The following is a 14,295-nucleotide window of genomic DNA, read 5'->3' on the forward strand; positions in this document are numbered from 1 at the left end:
TTCTTCAGATGTTAAATCTGTTGAAATCCCTGTAATTACTCCTTGCACTGTTTTCTTTTGTCCCCAAACAAAACATTTAACTTCCTTTCCTGCCAAAGTTGTCATTTTAATCATATCATCTCTCTGTTTGGCGTCAGAACAGGTAATCATCAAGCTACCATCTCTAAGTGGTTTAACATTCACAGTACCTACTTTGTCATGTAAGGCTTTCGTCAGTTTCAATGGGTTAACAGAACCAGGAGAATCAAACTGAAGTTTTACCTTAAACTCTTCCCCTCTATTTTGAGATGAAACTTTACTGACTATACTCTCCACATCCGAATCCCAACGATTATCATCATTAAGGTTTTTATTTTTCTTTTTCCTTTTGAAATTTCGTACTATTGTATACCATTCTCCACTGTTAGTTTCTCCAGCATTTTCTTCTCCCATCTCCACCTCACCTCCCACTCCTACGTTACTTCCTGCCATCTCTGCTCCACACCCCTTCTCCACTCCACTTCCTGCCATTGTTCAACAGCTCCTGACATGCACTGTTAACTGTGGGACCTCATATAGGTGTATGCCTTTCCAAATCATATCCAATCAACTGAATTTACCCCAGGTGGACTCCAATCAAGTTATAGAAACATCTCAAGGATGATCAGTGAAAACAGGATGCACCTGAGCTCAATTTGATGTGTCATGGCAAAGGCTGTGAATACTTATGTACATGTGATTATTATTAATGTTTTTTATAAATTTGCAAAGATTTCAAGCAAACTTCTTTCACTTTGTCATTGGGGTATTGTTTGTAGAATTTTGAGGAAAATAATGAATTTAATCCATTTTGGAATAAGGCTGTTACATAACATAAAATGTGGAAAAGGTAAAGCACTGTGAATACTTTCCGGAGGCACTGTATATATATATTTTTTTTGCTCAACAAAGTTCTTCTTATAATGTGCAGTGTAAATAAAATACAGATTAATTAATCTAATTTATTTAGATCACACTGAGTAAGTCAATATAATAATCACTCACCACTGGTCCAGCCAGTTTTAGCAGCTCTATAATTTCTTCTTGATAATTTACAGGCAAAACATTTCTGAGTTTTCTTTGAAATTCAGTAACAATCCGTGAACTCAAAGTCGCCTCAGCATCATCACTTCTCTCTTGTTTTGGGTATTCACTTATTTGAGGTTCTGTGTTAATACTGTCTGTTTCCATTACTGAAGCAAGTCCTCTGTAATCACAAAGCATTAATCTTTACTTGACCATAAAACAAATACATTAGGATACAAAAAATACATTAAATACAAAAAAATGATATATACCTTAGAGGTCTGCTACACTGTCTGACAGAAGCTTCTTCCTGTTGTAACACAAAAAGTTAGTACTTAAAACAGCAGTCACTGAATGTGCAGGTCAAGTTTCATTAAAGGGACACCAAATCCCCCCTGAAGAGCCCCAAAATAACACCCACTAAACACTAAAAGCTCCCTCTGCACTCGAAGCAGGTGATTCTGATAGTCGTGTGAGCTGGTTGTTACATTTGCATTATGAAAACGTTGCAGTGCAGATAACATACATTTTACTATAGGACTTTTATCTAGGACACTTTTGTATCTACAGATCAAGCACTCATTTATTCACTGAAAATAAGGGGGATGGTAACCTGAAATGGAAACATCTAAATTAACTGGTCTTATTCACGTTTATCATACTATTTAACATACTTTAAACATTATTTAGCCTGTACCAACCTATATACATTAATTTATATGAACATAAATGTTTTTTTGTATGTGTTAAATCAGTTAGAAATAGGCATTACATTATGACCTAATAATGTGTTAGTCTCCTTTTGCTGTACATGGTCTGCAACAATGCTTAGTGGTACGTGTCAAAGTAACACGTGGATGGCAGGACCCAAGGTTTCCCAGTAGAATATTGCCCAAAGCATCACACTGCCTCTGCCAGCTTGCCTGCATCCTGGTGGCATGTGTACCCCAGGAAAGAAACGCACAAGCACCCGGCCATCCACGTGATGTAAAAGAAAATGTGATTCATCAGACCAGGCCACCGTCTTCCATTGCTCTGTGTCTAGTTCTGATGCTCACTGTTGGAGCTTTCGGTGGTGCGATGCACTGTGTATTCTGACCAGACCACACTAACAGGTGCTGTGATGAAGAGATAATCCGTTTTATTCACTTCACAATCATAATGTTATGCCTGATCTGTTTTATATATATATATATATATATATATATATATATATATATATATATATATATATATATATATATATATATATATATATATATATATATATATATATATATACAGTCATGGCCAAAAGTGTTGGCACCCCTGAAATTTTTCCAGAAAATTAAGTATTTCTCACAGAAAAGGATTGAAATTACACATTTTGCTATTCTCATGTTTATTTCCTTTGTGTGTATTGGAAAAACACACATAAAAAAAAAAAAAGATGAAAAAAAGCTAATTTCACATAATTTCACACAAAACTCCAAAAATGGGCCAGACAAAATTATTGGCACCCTTTCAAAATTGTGGATAAATAAGTTTGTTTCAAGCATGTGATGCTCGTTTAAACTCACCTGGGGCAAGTAACAGGTGTGGGCAATATAAAAATCACACCTGAAAGCAGATAAAAAGGAGAGAAGTTGACTCAGTCTTTGCATTGTGTTTCTGTGTGTGCCACACTAAGCATGGAGAACAGAAAGAGGAGAAGAGATCTAGATGTTCCTTATCCAGAGATCTAGATGTTCCTTTGTCCACAGTGTGCAACATGATCGAGAAGTTTGCAACCCATGGCACTGTAGTTAATCTCCCTCGACGTGGACGGAAGAGACAAATTGATGAAAGGCTGCAACGCAGGATAGTCCGGATGGTGAATAAGAAGCCCCAAACAAGTTCCAAAGAAATTCAAGCTGTCCTGCAGGCTCAGTGTGCATCAGTGTCAGCGCAAACTATACGTCGACAATTGAATGAAATGAAACTCTATGGCAGGAGACCCAGGAGGACCCCACTGCTGACACAGAGACATAAAAAAGCAAGACTACAGTTTGCCAAAATGTACGTGAGTAAGCCAAAATCCTTCTGGGAAAACGTCTTGTGGACAGATGAGACCAAGTTAGAGCTATTTGGTAAAGCACATCATTCTACTGTTTACCGAAATTGTAATGAAGCCTGCAAAGAAAAGAACACAGTACCTACTAACAAAGTTTCAAAGATGTTTTGGGGTTGTTTTGCTGCCTCTGGCACTGGGTGCCTTGACTGTGTGCAAAGCATCATGAAATCTAAGGATTAACAAAAGATTTTGGGTTGCAATGTAGGGCCCAGTGTCAGAAAGCTGGGTTTGCGTCTGAGATTATGGGTCTTCCAGCAGGACAATGACCCCAAACATACTTCAAAAAGCACAAAGCTACAAAAGCGCTAGAGAGTTCTGAAGTGGCCAGCAATGAGTCCAGATCTAAATCTCATTGAACACCTGTGGAGAGATCCTAAAATTGCTGTTGGGAAAAGGCGCCCTTCCAATATGAGAGACCTGGAGCAGTTTGCAAAAGAAGAGTGGTCCAAAATTCCGGGTGAGAGGTGTAAGAAGCTTATTGAAGGTTATAGGAAGCGATTGATTTCAGTTATTTTTTCCAAAGGATGTGCAACCAAATATTAAGTTAAGGGTGCCAATAATTTTGTGGTGAACATCAGTTAGGATGGCATTCCAGAGACCAGCTTATGGCAAGGCCCCTCCCTAACTACCGGTGTGGAAGAAGATGTGCCACACTGTGATTGGACCCTTGGTGAATGAACATAAATAAATGTTCAGCAACATCAGATAAGATGCCAAGACTACTGCCAGACACCTCTTACAGGGCAGGAAGGGGGACCTTCTGCACCCACCACCATTAAGGAGAGGACTTCTCATTGGTCTAAAAGTTGACTTTAACCACCAAACTCATTCCTAAGGTTTAGGCAAGAGCTGCCATAAAAATTCCTTCAGGACCTCCTGGATGTAGCAGTAAACACACTCAGTGACGCAGCCAGCCTGCCACAGACCCTATGAAGATTCGACTGACCCAGCTGCCTGGTCCATTTTTAAGGACCCTCTTTGCGCAACCAAAGTTCTGCATCCTCCAGCCCAGCGTGGTAACGACTACTGGAGCGCAGCTCTGCGCTCTTCCCACTGCACACTACCTGCATAACCAGTGGAAAACGTCTCTACTGCTGGACCGATCACCCGACTGTGTGGAACGTAAATATAAACTTACCAAACCTCTTTCTAGAAACCTTGGCATTAGTTTACACATGCTGCATTTGTTTTTCTAACCCATTTAGATAACAGTTACCTGAGGTCAGCTTGTTACAAATAATAGGTTTATTATTTGTTTAATGATTAATAAGCATTTATTTATCACCATTTTCCAGAACCATTCTGTGGTTTCCATAAGAAGCATTCCCATACAATTATCGGCCATTGCTACATTCTGTTCAACAGCATTGCATTTATCCATTGTGTTCACAACATTTATTGTTTTTATTGTTTCATTCAGTACTTTTCTTTTTGGTTATTAGTTTACTATCCTTTAGAAGTGCATATTCATTACTAGAATTATTAATTGTTGAAGTATTTACTCTTGCATATCTATTGTTAATAAATTTCATTGATTTTATTACACAGTGTCTTCATTGTGTTGATGATCAAATACTCTACTAGTTGTCCAGACTCGCCAATCCTTCAGATAAATCAGCTGACCAACTCCCTCTAATTTACATTAATTCTGAATTACTGAACAGCTCTTTTGGGAGTGTTCTTATATTGTGAAGATAGTATTCTTAGCTGGTGCCCCATATCAAAAGGGGGGAGGGGTCATCTGATACACTCATAGCCACACCTTAAGTGACACGTGATCTAAAATCACTACGTCATCGGTGAATTGAGTAATAATCACTACAATTTTGTTCGGCCCATTTTTGGAGTTTTGGAGAGGCTGGACCGTGTGGTCTGACGAACAGACGAGCTACTGTAGCTCAAACTGCTCAAGAATGTGCCAAATATATATTGTTTTAAATGAAAAAGTGAACAACTTGGTCAAATCAGAAGTACTTTCCAGAGCTGATGTCAAGAAACCAGGCTGAACACTAACAGCAGAGACCAAAATTGGATCAGATTATAATTCAATTTATTGTTCCAGATGAACTGTCATTCAGCAGCCACTGGAGGGCTTACTTCCCCCTCTTTCAAGTTTGTAAAAGGCCTGTTGTGTTGGTTACACTCAAGAATGTGAGGGGCTTGTGGTCCTTCGACATAATCAAACATGTTCGAATCGATTCAACATGTCCGAATCAACATAAATGCTGAACACAAAAGAAGATATTTTGAAGAATGTGAGTAAACAAATATGTAATGGTCACCATCTACAACCCCAAATCAGAAAAAGTTGGGACAGTATGGAAAACGCAACAAAAAAGAGAAGTGATTTCTAAATTTACTTTGACTTGTATTTCATTGCAGACAATATGAACACAAAATATTTCATGTTTTGTCTGGTCAACTTCATGTCATTTGTAAATATGCATCCTTTCCTGTCATTCAGACCTGCAACACATTTCAAAAAAAGTTGGGACAGTGAAGCATTTACCACTTTGTAATGTTGCCATTCCTTTTCACAACACTTAAAAGACGTTTAGGGACTGAAGACACCAAGTGATGAAGTGTTTCAGGTGTAATTTTGTCCCATTCTTCCTGCAAACAAGTCTTAAGGTGGGCAACAGTACGGGGTCTTCGTTGTCGCATTTTGAAGCGCACATTCTCTATTGGAGACAGGTCGGGACTGCAGGCAGGCCAGTCAAGTACCCGTGCCCTCTTCCTCCGCAGCCAGGACTTTGTAATGTGTGCAGAATGTGGTTTTGCATTGTCTTGTTGAAATATGCATGGACGTCCCTGGAAAAGATGTCTTCTTGAAGGCAGCATATTATGCTCCAAAATCTCTATGTACTTTTCAGCATTAATGGTGCCTTCACAGAAGTGCAAGTTACCTTTGCCAAGGGCACTGACACAACCCCATACCATGACAGACCCTGGCTTTTGGACTTGTTGCTGGTAACAGTCTGGATGATCCTTTTCTTCTTTGGTCCAGAGCACACGGCGTCCATTCCTCCCAAAAAATACCTCAAATACTGATTCATCTGACCACAGTACACGTTTCCACTGTGTGATAGTCCATCCCAGATAGCTCCGAGCCCAGAGAAGTCGATGGCGCTTCTGTACACTGTTAACATAAGGCTTCCTTTTGGCACAGTACAGTTTTAACTGGCATTTGTGGATGTAACTACGTATTGTGGTACTTGACAAAGTTTTGCCAAAGTAGTCCTGAGCCCATGTGGTGATATCGCTTATAGATGAATGACGATTCTTGATGCAGTGCCGCCTGAGGGATCGGAGATCACGGTTGTTCAGCTTAGGCTTGCGCCCTTGTCCTTTACGCACTGAAATTCCTCCAGATTCCTTGAATCTTTTAATTATGTTATGCACTGTTGAATGTGAAATATCCAAATCTCTTCCTATCTTTCTTTGAGGAACATTGTTTTTAAATATTTCAATCATTTTCTCAAGTATTTGTTGGCAAACTGGCGATCCTCGGCCCATCTTTGCTCCTAAAGGATTAGACCTTTCTTGGATGCTGCTTTTGTACCAAATCATAATTACAATCACCTGTTGACATCACCTGTTTAAAATCACATCATTATTTAACCATTTTACCTCATAACTAGCCCTAAATTGCTCCTGTCCCAACTTTTTTTGAAATGTGTTGCAGGTCTGAATGACAGGAAAGGATGCATATTTACAAATGACATGAAGTTGACCAGACAATGAAATATTTTGTGTTCATATTTTCTGCAATGAAATACAAGTCAAAGTAAATTTAGAAATCACTTCTTTTGTTTGTTTTTTGCGTTTTCCATACTGTCCCAACTTTTTCTGATTTGGGGTTGTACTTCTATAGTATGTTTTTCCATACAATGGAAGCCAAGGGGGGCCATCAACTGTTCAGTTATACACATTCTTCAAAATATCTTTCTTTGCGTACAGCTGAAGAAATAAATTCATACAATTTTGGAACAGCTTGTGTTGACAGCATTTACATTTTTTGGTGAACTATCCCTTAACATAACTACCTTACTAACTATTAATAAGCAGTAATTAGGAGTTTATTGAGGCAAGTCATAGTTAATATTTAGTTCATAGAGAGAAATGGACCCTAAACTAAAGTGTGACCATATTTTTTTTAAGGAACACTTGAAGGTGCAGTGTGTATTATTTATGAGGATCTATTGACCGAAATGCAATATAATATACATAACTATGTTTTCATTGGTGTATAACGACCTTACATAATGAACCGTTAAGTTTTATTACTTTAGAATGAGCCATTTCTATCAACATACACTACGGGTACCCTTATGTGCCGCACACATCCTGAAAAGTGAAGCCAAAGTGTCTTGATCACCCCTAGGTGGTTTCTCCCAGTATAGCTCATAAACCCTGACCCTCCATGTATTCTTATTAGAAGCGAGACAAACTAAACAATCCAATTGCACTTCAAATTTTTTTCCAAAGAAGGTTTCTGTCATTTTAGATAGTTTTTATCATGCTGATGTAAGTTCAAGTGTTTGTTCTTTAAAATAAGTTTGGGTTTAGTTAGTTATGTGATGTTATAACAACGGGGGTGTGATGTCATGATTGACAGGTTCTCTGAACGAAGTTGTCAGCAACTAACTTTTTTTCTGGATTTTCAGGAGGAGATTAGAGCTTTAGCTTTAATTTCTACATTTCCACAGCTGTTTATTTCACACTGAGATGCGTTATTCTGCAGTAAACTGTACTAACATACTGCGGGAGTGTGTGCAGGGTTTTGATATCGCGGCTCTACAGAACACAGGTTCCAAGTCAGCGCCAGAGTGAGTCAGAGTGAACCCATCGATTCATTTCAGAAGGCCTTTATTAACCCCCCGGAGCCGTGTGGATTACTTTTATAATGGATGCACTTTTTGGGCTTTAAATTTTGGGCTGCCATTATACAGCTTGGAAGAGCCAGGACATTTTTTTATACAACTCTTGATTGTATTAATCTGAAAGAAGAATATCATATACACCTAGGATGATTTGAGGGTAAGTAAATCATGGGATAATTTTGGGGTGAACTATCCCTTTAACAAAAGAAACCTTAAAGTGTGAAGCGTTACCGGTAACACTTTACAATAAGGTTTCATTTGTTAACGGTTAAAGTATTAACTAACATGAACTAACAATGAGCAACACATTTGTTAGTATTTATTAATCTTTCTTAATGTTAGTTGAATTTTTTTTTTTATTTAATTAGTAAAGGTTGAGATTAACATGAACTAAGATTAATAAATGCTGTAGAAGTATTGTTCATTTTTAGTTCATGTTAAATAAAATGAAATCTTAAATTGTTGTTACTGTGTTACCTTTTTCGGTAACACTTTACAATAAGGTTCATCAGTTAACTACATTAGTTAACATGAACTAATAATGAACTGCACTTATAAAGCATTTATTTATCTTTGTTAATGTTAATTTCAACATTTACTAATGCATGATTAAAATATTGTTGTCAATGCACTGTTTACTAACATGAACAAACCATGAACAGCTGGATTTTTATTAACTAACGTTAACAAAGATTAACTAATGCTGAACAGAGGTGTTGTTCATGGTTAGTTCATGTAAACTAATGCATTAACTAATACAACCTTATTGTAAAGTGTTACCCCTTTTTCTTTTGGTTTAGATAATAATGCAATGGAATTATTGGCTTTAAAACATTTTTTATTTTGGATTTGGGTTTCTGTTTTTGTCCAAAATGCATACATAACCATAATACAAATATTCATAAGATAAAGCATGTAACAGGTGGAGGTGAAGCTGGCATCTGTAAGACATGATTTACTGCTCAACAGCAATCTATTTCACTCTCCCCATACCTTATTCTGAGGCTCTTTTACCTTTCTCGCCAGTCGTTCATAAACAGACACAACATTAGGCACCAACAGATAGAATTTGGAAAAAACCCGTTTGAAAATTACTTTACAAAAATGCTCCAGCGAAAGAGTAACTGGCAGCAGGAGCATGTTGACTGCCTCATTTGGAGGTGGTGTTGCCGTGGGATGGAGCCTGTGGCTGCTGTTGCTGCTGCTGCTCCGCGAGTGCTTGCTGTAAGCGCGTGCGCTTCCGTGAGTAATGTTGCCAGTGCAGGATCTGCTGTTCGTCTATGAACTTGGCACACTGCGCATTCACTAGCTCCTTTCGGAAGTGCTCATACTGCAACAGCTCTAACATGTGCAGACAATGAGGATATCTAGGGGGGGATGGGGGGTGGGGGGGGGGGGGGTGGAGACAAAAATGTAAGATTTAGACAACGAGTCTAATATGACATATGACATCACCATGAGAGGAAAATGTATTTATTGAGAAACATTGGAGATCTAGATGAGATCAGTTGAGAAAAGTTGCTTTTAAAAGTAATACATTAAAATATTGCATTACTCCATAAAAAAGTACTTACTTTTATAGAAAGTAACGTTACATTATTTGCTTACTTTATCCCCATTTGACTGAGCCTTTAAAATGTCCTATCTGATCTCTTCCAGCCTATAGAACATACAATTTCAAAAACACATTTTGAATATTTTTATATTCTGACCAATTGGAATAGTTCCCGATACCTACAGCTATACGTTTATGCAATACAACATATCTCTTAACATTACGGGTTACATACCCCTGTATACAAATTTTTTATTAAACGTTGAAAGTAATGTGTTTTGGTACTTTTCTGCTTTTTGTCTGTTCCTACACATGCATGAGTGCGCAATCTGCACACCTACGTAATGTAGAAGTAGAATTTTTTTTTATTGCCATATCAGCATCACCGGCTATTACATGGCAGATACATATTAAACATTTAACAACATAACATCATAAATACAATATAATGAAAACAAACATTTTATAAAAATAAACTTAGACAGATATCAACAAAAATAAGTACACGTACAAAATGAGTACAGTTCTATAAAAGATCATTTAAAGGTACTTGAGATAAAAATTGTAAAGTTTTTTTCTGTAACCATAAATAAGTCCTTAAGTTTGTCCTGATAAAAAAAGCGCTGTCTCATAACATTAAAGATTGGGCAGTCCAAAAGTATAGGCTATGTTTTCTAGACAAGTTGGTATTACAGTATTGACATTTTGGTGCTTCTTCACCCTTCAATAAACTCCCATGAGTCAGTCTAGTATGACCTATCCGACACTGTATACACAACTTGATCGTGTCTTGATTTAAAATGGTAGACGGATCTTTTCACCACAGAATTTTTCAAATAATTTGCTTTATTTTGACATCTTACCCATTCTGCTAGCCATTTATCGAATACATATTAAAGGGATAGTTAACACAAAAATTAAAATTACCCCATGATTTACTCACCCTCAAGTCATCCTAGGTGTACATGACATTCTTCTTTCAGGCGAATACAATCAGAGATACATTTAAAAAAACACGAGATATTCTCCATTAATTTTAACCAATACAAATAAAAGATTGCAGCTTTCAGACACGTTTTATAGTTAATTTGAGGCCGTTTCTATTTTGTTAAAGTTCGAGAGTGCGTTATTGTAACGCGAGAGTGCATCCATGTAACGAATCTCTGGGGATTTACATAAATACTATTTTCTACTTAAAACTATCATTTCCTTATTTTACCAACCCAAATAATGACTCATCTGTGCTAGGTTACACGTGAGGGGAAAAAAGTAGTTTCCTTCCACTTAAGAAGAGTTGTGCTCTTTTTATTTTAATATATCTCTTTACATAAATACTATTTTCTACTTTAAAAGTATAATTTCGTTGGAGGACGTTTGTATTAGTCTTCACACGAGCGCTTTGTAAACACGGGGGCGGTATTTCTGCCTACGTCTAGTGTGACTGTTCCGACGTGATTACGTCATCCTTAGCACCTCGTAGAGCTGCACAAGATGAACAATTTAGGTTAAAAAGTGTATTCATTTAAAACATTTTTTGAAAATGACAGATCGTTTCGCTAGATAAGACCCTATTCCTCATCTGGGATCACACAGAGCCTCTGGAGCCCATCGAAGCGTTTTGAAACTGCATTGATTTGGACCTTCAGCATTTTGGTTGCAACTGAAAAGAATGAAATGATGAAAAACCCTGGAACGTTTTCTTCAAAATACATTTCTTTTCGACTGAAGAAAGAAAGACATGAACATCTTGGATGGCATTGGGGTAAATTGAGTAAATTATCAGGAAATTTTCATTTTGAGGTGAACTAATCCTAAGTCTATTATAACTATTTATTGTGGTAAAGTATAAAAAACACTGTAGGACGAATACCTTTTACTTCAAATTTTATTTAACACAGTTTGTTCTTGTTATTAAACTTGGTAAAGCGCGTCAAGTTTGTTTGAATAGCGCATTTCACACACACACACACACACACACACACACACACACAGGTTATTTTATTTTTGTTTTCTCTGGCAGAGAATAATCAAACATTGTCTAAATGTCTTGACCCTGTGGAAGATAAAATTCGCTCAGACCTGAAGATATTTGAAAAGAAGGTGTCTATCCAGCTCGTGTCCCACATTCATCTCAAAGCGCAGAGCGGTAGGCTATATGACGCATCATTTTTCTTACACAAACACATTGCTTCGCTTCAGAAGGCCATTATTAACCCTCCGGAGCCATGTGGATTACTTTAATGACAGATAGATGCACTTTTATGGACTTCAAAACAGAAACAGCAATTCACTGCCATAATAAAGCTTGGATTAGCCAGGATATTTTTTAATATAACTCCGATTGTATTCGTCTGAGAGAAGAAAGTCATATACACCTAGGATGACTTGAGGTTGAGTAAATCATGGGCTAATTTTCATTTTTGGGTGAACTATCCCTTTAAGGGATTTATGTCCACGGGTGGGATTTCTTTCTGCAAGAACTTGTTTTGCAACCATGCTTACATCATGGAGAAGGAAGAGACTCATTACTTTAGTGGTTACATCAAAAAAATAATCTAATAAATAATCAAATGTACTGCATATGTGTGTACACGTTTTGTACAGTGTAAAAACCATTACATCTATGGACAGTCCCAACAAATATAGTAAATCAGACATGAGTGTGTGTCTGTAAGTATGTATGCATGTGTATATATGTATGTAAAATGAAATTTAATTAAGATTAAATTAGTTAAAAAATAATAATAATTAATAGCATAAGACTTACTTCAAGAATTTAGCATATTCTGGTTCTTTCCAGTAAAGTAGATACTTTAAGTAATTGACAAAAGGCTTTTCTCTCAGGTAACCTCTTTGAGCCAGAACTGTAGGGTGAAAAACAGAATATTTTAGGACATATTTAAATCCACACACACAAAAAAAAAAAAACTTATAAGACACATCTAAGAACTTGAACCATACAAAGAAAATTACCTAAGATTTAGTGATTCAAACTTCTATAGGTAAACTAACTAACTGAAATATCTGAACCGTTTTATATATACACACATATATATATATACATACATACGTACGTACGTATTAAGCTTGTAATAATGTAAATGTTTGTTCTTACAGTTCAGATAGTTTGGGTTTGCTAGGCATTGAACAAACTCCAACTCCAGCTGGAAACGGTTTCTTGCCTGTTCATCTGAGAAAGTATGAATTTAAAAGGTTATCAACTGTTTTTTATTAGGAAGAAAAAAGCTTGAACGAAATGCAACATATTTCGGTACAAACCCCTACTTCACATAATGTAAATGGCACAGAATACACAGAGTAAGCTTACAACAATAAGTTGTAATAATAAATACACACAATCAAATCAAACTTGTCATAACGTGTTTGCAGTCGTGCGGGCGAATAGCCTATTAGTGAAATAACACGTTCATAGTCAACATCAACAATTTACAAACCTGTTTCCATAACGCCAGCCATGACAGACGAGAGAGAAAACGGTGTTGAAATATCTTGAAATGTTCTATATTTAAACGAATGTATAGAGAGATTGCTAAACCAAAATATTCCGGTTTTGTTTGGGAAGACCTACGGAGACGCCATGTTTGCCAGAAAAGCAGTGCTTGTGTCGTAAAAGCGCTTAACGATATCCCTTTCCGTCGTTGTGCAAAATGTGAGGTGTCATACTTGCCACCATAGAAATATAAACGTAGAATCCTCATTAGCGACTGTTTATATGGTCATGCATGTATGAATATCTATATCTGCAATAGACTGAAGCAGATGATTTTATAGGATTTAGTTGATCATAAATGGTAGAAAATTCTGCATGCTAAAAATATTGGTTAAAGATCTTAACATTATCTTAACATAATTAATAATACTGTTGATCATCAGAGAACTGTAGACACATTGCTCAGCTTACAAGCAGTGAACTGTTATACATTATTAACAAGTTAATTGGAAAGACATCATAAACCATCAGCCATCAAAATTAATACATTGTAACATTTTAATAAATTAGTAATGTGTTTAATAAACATCAATATAGCGTATTTATTCAAACCATGTTTTAAGTAATCATTATAAACTAGGTATCTTTTGAAAGCTTAAATTCAAAAGTCATCCTGTTTTGCAATCGTTTTATTAATAAAAAGCTTTATAAAAGTATGAACATCACATAACTGAATTCACATTCACAAGCTGATAAACCATTTTTAAGAACAAGGGAAATTATAAATTAGGTAGAAGTAATTATAGGCCTACATTTATTTAAAATACGAATATATATATATATATATATATATATATATATATATATATATATATATATATATATATATATATATATATATATATATATATATATAAAATATTCTAGATACCTTATTATTCTACATTATTTGAATGCACATAGCTTATCGATCCAACAGTTAACATTTACAACACTGCATATAAGCTGTGTAAAAATAGGGCTTGTCATGGTCGATCTTTTGCATTAGTCTGAACAACAATGGCAGCAGAGTCGCTGAATGAAAATGCAATTTCACTCTCTGACAGTATGCACGTTTATGGAACAGCAGAAATGCCTGTTTCTCTTCTTTAACTACTCTTAAATTTAGTTTAATTTAAGCACTTTAAAAGACCAATGTTTGTTTTCACATGCGTTCCAGTCCTTGAATACTGCATCTTAAGTGTTGACGTGTGTTGACTGTTCTAAAATG

The 14,295-nt window shown here is 36.3% G+C and overlaps 1 protein-coding gene and 1 pseudogene across 2 annotated transcripts in view; both read right to left on the reverse strand.

The window, feature by feature from the left end:
- The window catches only part of LOC307137057 (multidrug and toxin extrusion protein 1-like), a 33,458-nt pseudogene extending 32,366 nt beyond the window's left edge, over nucleotides 1–1,092 (reverse strand). Inside the window, exon 1 of the transcript in view lies at nucleotides 1,024–1,092. The product of the transcript in view is annotated as a multidrug and toxin extrusion protein 1-like (transcript). The remainder of the gene's footprint in view (nucleotides 1–1,023) is intronic.
- A 7,293-nt stretch (nucleotides 1,093–8,385) lies between these two features.
- Nucleotides 8,386–13,192, reverse strand: med31 (mediator complex subunit 31). Its single transcript, XM_079835044.1, has 4 exons — nucleotides 13,030–13,192; nucleotides 12,690–12,764; nucleotides 12,342–12,438; nucleotides 8,386–9,386 (listed from the first exon to the last, which is right to left on the reverse strand). The coding sequence occupies exons 1-4, from the start codon at nucleotides 13,049–13,051 to the stop codon at nucleotides 9,170–9,172; spliced, it is 411 nt and encodes a 136-aa protein (XP_079691170.1). The 5' UTR covers nucleotides 13,052–13,192; the 3' UTR covers nucleotides 8,386–9,169.
- Nucleotides 13,193–14,295: the final 1,103 nt, after the last annotated feature.

The sequence above is a fragment of the Gobio gobio genome, assembly GCF_949357685.1.
Source record: "Gobio gobio genome assembly, chromosome: 14".
Taxonomy (NCBI): Eukaryota; Metazoa; Chordata; class Actinopteri; order Cypriniformes; family Gobionidae; genus Gobio; species Gobio gobio.